This window comes from Gracilinanus agilis, chromosome 2 (assembly GCF_016433145.1).
Source record: "Gracilinanus agilis isolate LMUSP501 chromosome 2, AgileGrace, whole genome shotgun sequence".
Taxonomy (NCBI): Eukaryota; Metazoa; Chordata; class Mammalia; order Didelphimorphia; family Didelphidae; genus Gracilinanus; species Gracilinanus agilis.
This window is the reverse complement of record NC_058131.1, coordinates 270,559,116-270,568,706: the sequence shown is the minus strand read 5'-3', so window position 1 is coordinate 270,568,706 and position 9,591 is coordinate 270,559,116. Positions and strand designations below refer to the sequence as shown.

At 36.9% G+C, this 9,591-nt stretch overlaps 1 protein-coding gene across 1 annotated transcript in view; it reads left to right on the top strand.

Moving 5' to 3' along the window:
• Positions 1–9,591, top strand: part of RABL6 (RAB, member RAS oncogene family like 6) — a 79,142-nt gene that overhangs the window by 50,646 nt on the left and 18,905 nt on the right. Inside the window, exon 8 of the mRNA XM_044663932.1 lies at positions 6,506–6,609. Coding sequence (XP_044519867.1) covers positions 6,506–6,609 — 104 coding nt within the window. The remainder of the gene's footprint in view (positions 1–6,505; positions 6,610–9,591) is intronic.

Sequence of the window (9,591 nt, the reverse complement as noted above, 5' to 3'; positions counted from 1 at the left end):
ATATATATATATAATAAATAATAATAAATAAAGAATAAAAGTGAAAGAATAAAATAGCTGGAGAAGGAAATGGCAAAAGCCAATCCAATATCTTTGCCAAGAGGGATTGAAAGCCAGACCTAGAGATGGGAGGTCCTAGGTTCAAATCTGGCCTCAAGACACTTCCCAGCTGTGTGACCCTCGGTAAGTCATTTAACCCCCATTGCTTAGCCCTTACCACTCTTCTGCCTTAGAACCAATACACAGTACTGATTCCAAGATGGAAGGTAAGAGTTTTAAAAAAAAAACAATATCTTTGCCAAGAAAACCTCAAATGGGGTCACAAAAAAGACACAACTGAAATAACAACAGCAAAAGTAAATTTTTATCCTCACTTATAAATAGGAGCAGATATAGGTGCCCCTCAAGCCCTCTAGCAAAGAAATAATCTTAAATTTAACAAAAAATACCTCTTTATTCTCAAATGGAAGTAAAATCCTTTGTAATTTTCTCTAAAAATTTGTTCTGCCAACTGCTGCTATGGCTTTTTACCACATGTTTGGATTCTCCTCAAAAGAGGTACATTTAGGATGCCACTTTCAAGTCAGGCTCCCTTTTCCTATCTTTACCAAGCCTTGCTGAACTGCTCAGGGGGATTAAAAATAGCAGATGGCATTAATTTAGTAGTTAGTTCAACTAGGCATCTGCCCAGACTTTGTAAGCATTTTTTTTTCTGGAATCCACTTATATTTAATAGTATTCAAACATTGTTGTGACAGTAATCTATTTTTCCCTCTCAGCTATTTATGTCCAAACTGAACTGAGAATTTCCCTAAAGGTCAAGACAGCCCCAGTATATAAATCATAGCCATTTGGGATATGTAGTCAAATTACATAAGAGAAATGCTATTAGAGATTTTCATAGGTTTACAGAATTTCAGAGTTGGAAGTAACTTCAGAGGCCATATAGTCCAATCTGTATTTGGACAGCAATCCCTCCTACATTAATCCTGATGTGTGATCATCCAGCTTTCTAACTGGACTGCATTGAAAGGAACCTACTAACTACCAAGTCAGATCTTTATACTTTGGTATGCCCTTCATTATTGGGTTTTTTTGTTTGTTTTTTTAAACCCTTACCTTCCGCCTTGGAGTCAATACTGTGTATTGGTGCTAAGGCAGAAGAGTGGTAAGGGCTAGGCAATGGGGGTCAAGTGACCTGCACAGGGTCACAGAGCTGTGAAGTGTCTGAGGTCAGATTTGAACCCAGAACCTCCCATCTCTAGGCCTGGATCTCAAACCACTGAGCTACCCAACTGCCCCCCATTGTTGTTTGTTTTAAAAATCTGTTGGGATTTTTTTAAGATCCAGAATGACACATTTTAATATGACACTTGGAGTACAGAAAATATAAGTAAACTAGAGTTAAAATCTATCATATCACAAAACACCACAGACATGGAATAAAAGAATCCATCAAAGCCCTTTCATATACAATCACTCTGCCAGTGAATTTACTTACATACTGGGAATATTACTGTGTGTTTAAAAAATTTTGGCCAGTCTCCAATTGGACTGCAATGAAGGGATCCTACTGCTTCTCGAGACAATTCTTTATACCTTAGGATACCTTTCATTGTAAGAAGGTGTTTCCTTGCATTAAATGGGAATCTGCTTCCTCCCATATGGAACCAAGCATAATAAATCTAATTCTTCTTTCCAAGTAGGGCTTCTCTTATTCTCAGTTTCACTTTCCTGGGTTTCAGTTTTCCAAGTACAGCCATGAAGCACCAAGGGTCTACCAGTAGCAACAGTCTGCTCTTGCAGTAGGCTCTCCTGCTTTTTTCATTTTCCTTTTCATTTTTTTAGTTTGTTGGGGATTTTTTTGGAAGGGCAGGGAGTGCACTACAGATTGCTAAGCCAAGAGGCAGGAACAGAGAGAGAGAAAGCATGTATGTTAAATCAATTGGTAATTACTTATATCTCCTAGTTTTATCTATCAGTGGGGCCCTACTGTACTTCAAATACTATAAAACAATCATTCCCTTCCCTTTCTACAATAAAACATTCCCAAGCTTTCCCTTTTCTGGGCAATATTGTCCTAATTTCTATCTTTTTTTTTTTTTTTTTTTTTTAATTCAGCCCCTTCTTCCCCTCCCCACACCATAGAAGGCATCATCTGGCAAAATATATAGCTTATGTGTTTTTAATGTTTCTACTTTCAGTTCATTCTGTGGAGGTGAACATTCACAATTTATTCTTCAGATATTAAATCTGTAGCTAATACAATGTTCTCTTGATTCTACTCATTTTACTCTTATCCCGTGTTCTTTCTAATTTTTTTAAATTTAAAATTAATCTGCTCATCATTTCTTATGGCACAGTAGTATTCTATCACAATCACATACCACAATTTGTTTAGCCATTTCCCAATTGATGGACATCCCTTTGATTTCCAGTTCTGTGCACCACAAAGAAAGCTGCCTTTGATTTCCAGTTTTGTGCACCACAAAGAAAGCTGCTATGAATATTTTGGAACATACAAGTTCTTTTCCTTTTTCCCTGATCTCCTTGAGAAATAGACTCAGCGATGATACTGCTAGTAATCACAGTTTTATAGCTCTCTGGATGTCATTCCAAATTGCTCTCCAAAGTGATTTGATCATTTCGCGGCTCCACCAACAGTATACGTGTCCCTATCTTTCCATATCCCCTCCAACATTTGTCATTTTGCCTTTTGTTGTTTTAGCCATTTTGATGATGTGAGATGATACCTCAGAATTGTTTTGGTTTGCCTTTTCCCTACTCAGTAGTGATTTAGAGCATTTTTTCATGTACCTGTTATGGCTTTGATTTCTTTATCTGAAAACTGTCTGCTCAAATATTTTGCCCATTTTTCAATTGGAGGGTGACTTGTGTAAGCAGTTATTAAATACAGTCTTGTAACATCAGCTTGCCCTAATATTTTAAACTCTTGCTTGCAGATCTGTGCCATCTCTGAATTCCTAATCATGTAGACGCTAAGTCTTAAAAATGGAATGAGGCTTAGTATGAAGGGATTTTCTTAGGGGATTTTCAGAAACTAGCTTTATGATCCAAGTTGGTCCACTAGTGACTGCTCAATGAACAGTGTGCCAGACCTAGCTTATAAACCTAGAAATTTTCATCTTACTTGCAGCAGTAGAGGGAGCACCCAAGTTCTTGGGGAAAGAAAGTTGGGGGAAATTTGGTTGTATAAAATCAGCTCTATAATTGATTTGGAAAAGAAGGAAACACTAATAGGATTTGAAATAGTATTTAACAATGACTGATGGACAGTAGAATTTTAAAATCTAAGCACTTAGGTCTTTCTCAACAGGGAAATAGAATTCACCTTGGGGAAAAATTAAAGAGCTCACTTCTGTCATTATTGTTAAGTCAAGAGAAAGTTATTAGAATTCTTCAAGCTTTGTTTATTTTGGTTAAATCAGTAAGTATCAAAGTTACTTGCAGGTTCTACCAAGTATCCCATTGGCTCAATGCCTTATCTCTTACCTCTTAGAACAATACTGCCCAAAAAATAGTTGAAAAGCACTATTTTATGTAGCATTTGAGCATTCCATCTCAAGAATAATCTCTCCAACTTCCAGTGTTTCCTACAGTTGGCTTAATTAATTGGTTTAATTAGTTTTTTCTTAACTCATTGCAGAACTTTATTTGTTGATCTCTTTAGACTCACAGTTTATATCCCCTGTTCCAATTTGTCCTGTTAAATTATTGATGAAGTTCTGATCATTTTATAACTTTCTGCTTCAATCTCCCATAGTCAGAAAAGTTTTTAGAACAAGAGAAAAGTCCTTCCATTCATTGACAATTCCTAGATTTTCCATTCTGTTTATGAAAAGCTGCAGCTATCAGTTAAACTCCATTGTAAGTCTAAAGTAACACAATGTTGTACAGTTAAATCTTGTAAGTAATTGCCTGCTCAGGTGTTTGAGTTCTGGAGGCACATAGCCAAAACACTTAGAACAAATGTTCTTTAGCTTTATTGAAAGAGGGAGCAAAAATGGTTTGGTTTTCAGGCAAACATTTGAAGTTTATCATTTCAGTACGATTTATGTTTAGAGCAGTATGTTTGTATATGTGTAGACTTCCTCTTTGACTATAATTCACCATTTTCTTTACTAGATATCATCCAGGCCATGCCTACAAAAAAGATCTGTCCCAAGCCCTCTCTTCTTCTTCTATACCAGTGTTGGTAAACCTTTTAGAGATGGAGTGCCCCACCTCCACCCCACCTACCCCCAGATCAAGTGCCATGCCCACCCCACCCCACCCCAGTGACTGAGTGCCATGCTATATCCCCCACCCCCATCTTGCCATGCCCACCACCCTAGACAGAGGAGGACAGAAACACTCCCATTGGCTACTGGGCAGAGGGACAGGTGAAGTGAGGAATGTTCTTGGGTACATGGAGAGGAGGAGGAGAACAACAGTTCTGCCCCAAGTTCCTCTGGCTTTCTAGTAACAAACTTTGGTGAGCAACTGCAAGCATACCCTTTTTGGTATGCATGCCATAGGTTTGCCATCACTGCTCTATGCTATCTCAGTTGTTAAGGATCATTTCCCATGGATTAAGTTGTGTGTGTGTGTGTGTGTGTGTGTGTGTGTGTGTGTGTGTGTGTGTGTGTGTGTGATAGTTTCCCTACCTCAAGTCTCTTTCCACTCCAATTCACCTTCTGGTCAATTGCCAAAATAATCTTCCTGAAGTACAGGTCTTATGAGGCCATTTCCTTCGGCCCCCACTTCATTAAATTCCAGGAGCTCCCTGTATATCGGTGATCAAATATAACTCTCTTTGACTTGTAAAATATTTCATGGCCTGGCCATTTTTTACCTTTCCAGTCTTTTTACACTTTATTTCCCTCTTATATGCCATTATGTTCCAAGGACACTGACTTTGCTGTTCTTTGAACACAATCCACCGTCTTCTGACCCCAACTCTTATTTTATTTATATTATATATTTATATTTTTTATATCTTAATTATAGTGCCTTCCCTGTTGCTCGTCTGACCTCAGACATTTCCTAGCTATGTGACCCTGGGCAAGTCACTTAACCCTAATCACCATTGCCTAGCTTCCACTTCTCTTCTGCATTGGAACCAATGGGAACAGTATTGAGTCTAAGAGAAAGTAAGGGTTTTTTTTTTAATATATATGTATATTTCTCATTTATCTTTTATATAGCTTGCTTTGTACATTTGCTAGCATGTTGACTACCCAGTTAGATCATAAACTCTGTGAGGGCAAAATTGTCTTTTGCCTCTTTTTGTATCCCCAGTGCATAGCAAGAGGGCCTGGCACATAGAAATGCTTAAGAAATGTTCTTTGGCCAATTAATATTAAAATGCTCTATTAGGAAGATGGAATTTAGCTTTATAGGCCTTTCATTTTTTCTTTGTCCTTTGGAGCATTTTATTTATTTATTTAGAGTGTTTTTCCATGGTTACATGATTCATGTTTTTTCCCTCTCCTCTTCCCTTCCCCCTCCCTGAGCTGACAAGCAATTTCACTGGGTTTTATATATATCATTGTTCAAAACCTATTTCCATATTAATAATATTTGCAGTAGAGTGATCATTTAAAGTCACAATCCCCAATCATATAACCATTGAACTACATGATCGATCATATGTTTTTCTTCTGCATTTCTACTCCCACAGTTCTTTCCCTGGAAGTAGATAGTGTTCTTTTTCATAAGTTCCTCTGGATTGTCCTGGATCGTTGCATTGCTACTAGTAAAGAAGTCCATTATATTTGATTGTGCCACAGTGTATCAGTTTGGAGCCTTTTAAACAGAAAATGAAATTGGTTCTTCCTTAAGAAATATAAGGAAGTTAAAAATGAACTACATCTTTCCAATTTAAAGCAAGTTCTATGTCCTCTTGCATCTTAGTGTTTTTGCTGGATAAAATTGTTGATGGGTTCTTAGGAGCTCTGAAATTTCCTAGGAAATCTAATCTCTGGAATTGAGGGACTACAACTCAAACTCAGATTAAATGTATTCCAGACATTTATATGGCACTTTGGAAAATTCCACTTAACCCCAGTTTGTTTTTAGGTACTGCTCTGCTGAATGGGAGCATCCTGATCACGTTATACTTCTTCTGATTGAGGAGAAAATGGTACAGATATCATGGTGGTTTAATAGGACATGGACCTTAGTGAGATTACTCTCCAAATATTCTGGAGTTGTGCTCTTTGGCCTAGATTAAAACAGTGTTCCTTTGTGCCAAGCAGACGGCAGCTTTTGGCACAAGTTCTTTATTTCAAAAGTGAGGAAGCATCATCCCTTCATGATAGCAATGAATTAAATACTATTAACTTCTCCTGGATTTTCACTGTTCTTGCATTACCATCTGTACTCATCTAGTATTTAATTCATTAAACCTAGGCAAAGTGCTAACACTTTGGCTGATAAAGGCATGGAGTTGCATTTCAGTAACCTTTCCTACTCAAACCTGTCTTTATTTCTCTTTCTTCAGAGAGAGACATTGCTACGGCAGCTAGAGACTAATCAGCTAGACATCGATGCCACATTGGAAGAACTGTCAGTGCAGCAAGAGACTGAGGACCAAAACTACGAAATGTATGTTAGCCATACTTATTTCTAGTGTTTGATAGGTACTTGGCAGTTATATGTCACTTACATCTTTCTCTTCCTACCCTTCCTGCTCTTCCAGGCTAGGGGTCCCAGAGAAGTATCATTTCAGTATGTGTTTTGTGACTCTCCAGCAGCCCTCTGAGAAAAAATAATATACCTAAAATACATTTTTTCTTAATGTATATGTCCTTGAGTAAAAAAATCATTGACACCAATTGACATGAATAATGATAGGGATTCTAATATTTCCTACCTTCTAAAAGAAACAAAATACATGCATTCAGGGTACTTTATATCTGAAACTTTTCTGATTAAGATAATCTCAGTCAATATGAAAAATTACCTTCCTTTTTTTGTTTGTTTGTTTTATATTTATTGTTGTTCAATTGTTCCAACTCTTTGATTCCATTTGGGTTTTGTTTTGTTTTTTTGACAAAGATACTGGAATGGTTTGCCATTTTCTTCTCCAGCTCATTTTACAGAGACAAACTGAGGCAAACAGGATTAAATGACTTGCCTACACAGCTACTAAGTGTCTGAGGCCTGATTTGACTCAGGAAAATAAGTCTTCATTTTTCTAGGCCCAACCATCTATTCACTGTGCCACCTAACTACCCCAATATACTTAGCTAGGTTCCTTTTGGTTTTTAATTTTTTTAATTAATGTGCAATAAAATATTTAGAGTAAAATAAACTCTCGTAGTAAAGCTTCTTATGTTCGTGAGAGGAAACAAATTAAAATTTAAATGTAACATACCTTATCTTGGGAAGAGAATATCTAGCTCTTTTAGTGTACCTGAACCAAGATGCCAGATTCTATGGTTAACTCCTGATTCCTTAGGAAGAAGACAGAGACAAATTCTGTTTGAAGGTCAAATGCTACGGAATCACAAGTATTCTTAAGACTAGATTTTCATTTAGCATTTGAATAAGGAAAAATTATACTTTTGAGATTTAAAGTCACTTGGTCTATATTCATTTACTGTGACTAATAATAATAGCTAATAGTAATTAGTCCCTTAAGGCTTAAAAGTATTTTACACAAAACAACAGTGGTATAGTACAGAGGATATTGAATTTGGTGTCATTGAGCCTGGGTTCAAACACATATATATTAATCCGTGGTTATTTTTACATGGAATATTTATATACTTTTTAAAAGAAGATATTCAACATTTATAGATTTGGTTTTATTTATGTCTAAATTGATTTTTAGGAGATTTCAGTACATCTAGATCCTTCAAAAGCCATGGCCTATCAAGACTAATAAAAGGATTTCTGATTAGCTTGGGATTTATTCTTCCCATCATTCTCCCAGCAAAAATATGGATTTGGGGTAAAGGCAAACTTTTTGCTTACTGGCTAATTAAAACCAGCCACCAGGTTTTATACTTGGTTGTCCCTTTTTTTAAATTAACAACAAATGGAGATAATGTAAAAATACCTTTAAAAGTATAAAGTCATATACATGTGACTTAACAAATAGGTCCTTTGACAAACAAATTTGAAAGTCTTAGCATCTCTGATCAACACAGTGACCAATCACAATTCCCATGGCCTCAGGATGAAACTTTATACCCATCTCTTGAAAGAGAGGTGATAGACTAAGAATACAGGTGGAGGGGGCAGCTGGGTAGCTCAGTGGATTGAGAGTCAGGCCTAGAGACAGGAGGCCCTAGGTTCAAATCCAGCCTCAAACACATCCCAGCTGTGTGACATTGGGCAAGTCACTTGACCCCCATTGCCCACCCTTACCACTCTTCCACCTAGGAGCCAATACACAGAAGTTAAAGGTTTAAAAAATAAAAAAAAGAATACAGGTGGAGACTTTTTTTCATTTTTGGACATGGCCAATGTTAGAATTTTTGTCATCTTGATTTCTTAATGGTGGGAGAAAGAGTTGAGAGAGAATGAAGATCTGAAAATGAAATAAAATTTAATTATAAAGTTAAAAATAAATAGGCTTTTAAATAGCCATTTAATTAACACAGATTATCTCTCCAACTAGAATTAGATCTAAATTAGTAGGATGTGTGACAATATTTATGGTTTGGGAAAATCGGACCTCCCCAAATTGACCGGGTAACAGAAAGATCTTGTGATTGCTGAGTAATGAATGGTACATATCCCTTTCTGTGTGTGATAAACCCCATAGAGAAAAGTTCCTTTATATAAGAAATTGGTGGGGCATTTTCATGCATAGATTGCCTATGTTTTTCTCTGGTTGCTATCCAACAAAAATGGCTGCCTTTTGAGAAAACCTGCAAATTCAGCCTAATTGACTCTTAAAACCTTTGTGGTACCAGATTTGGCCAAGGGTGTCTGAAAACTGCAAGAGATTAAATGGCTGGGGTGAGAGCTGTTATTTGAGCTTTGGTAGCTTCAGCAAAGATTGTTCTAAGTATCCAATTTAGATAGATCCCCAGGGGAGCCCAGGTGTAGGAGATAATAAGGACTTAACTAGCTCTTCTCTGTGAAGAATAAAAGTGTATAGAGTGAAAATGGTTCGTCATCTTAAATCCTTCCTGGCTTTACTATCAGCCTTGAAATTCAAGGCTTCATTTAAATCTTTGATTTAGTTTTACAATGAATTTTAGCCATCACTACCATCTAAATCACCTTCTAGAAGAGTTTGCACAATTGTGCCATTTTTACTCCTGTCTTGAGAATAATAATAAATAACAATAAAGCATTTTTCTAGAAAGCACTTAAAATTCTACATGGACTGGTCCTGTTAATCATGTATTAGCAGATATTGGAAAATGTACACAGGGGGCAGCTGGGTAGCTCAGTGGATTGAAAGTTAGGTCTAGAGACAGAAGGTCCTAGGTTCAAATCCAGCCTCAGACACTTCCCAGCTGTGTGACCTTGGGCAAGTCACTTGACCCCCATTGCCCACCCTTACCACTCTTCCACCTAGGAGCCAATACACAGAAGTTAAGGGTTTAAAACAAACAAACAAACAAA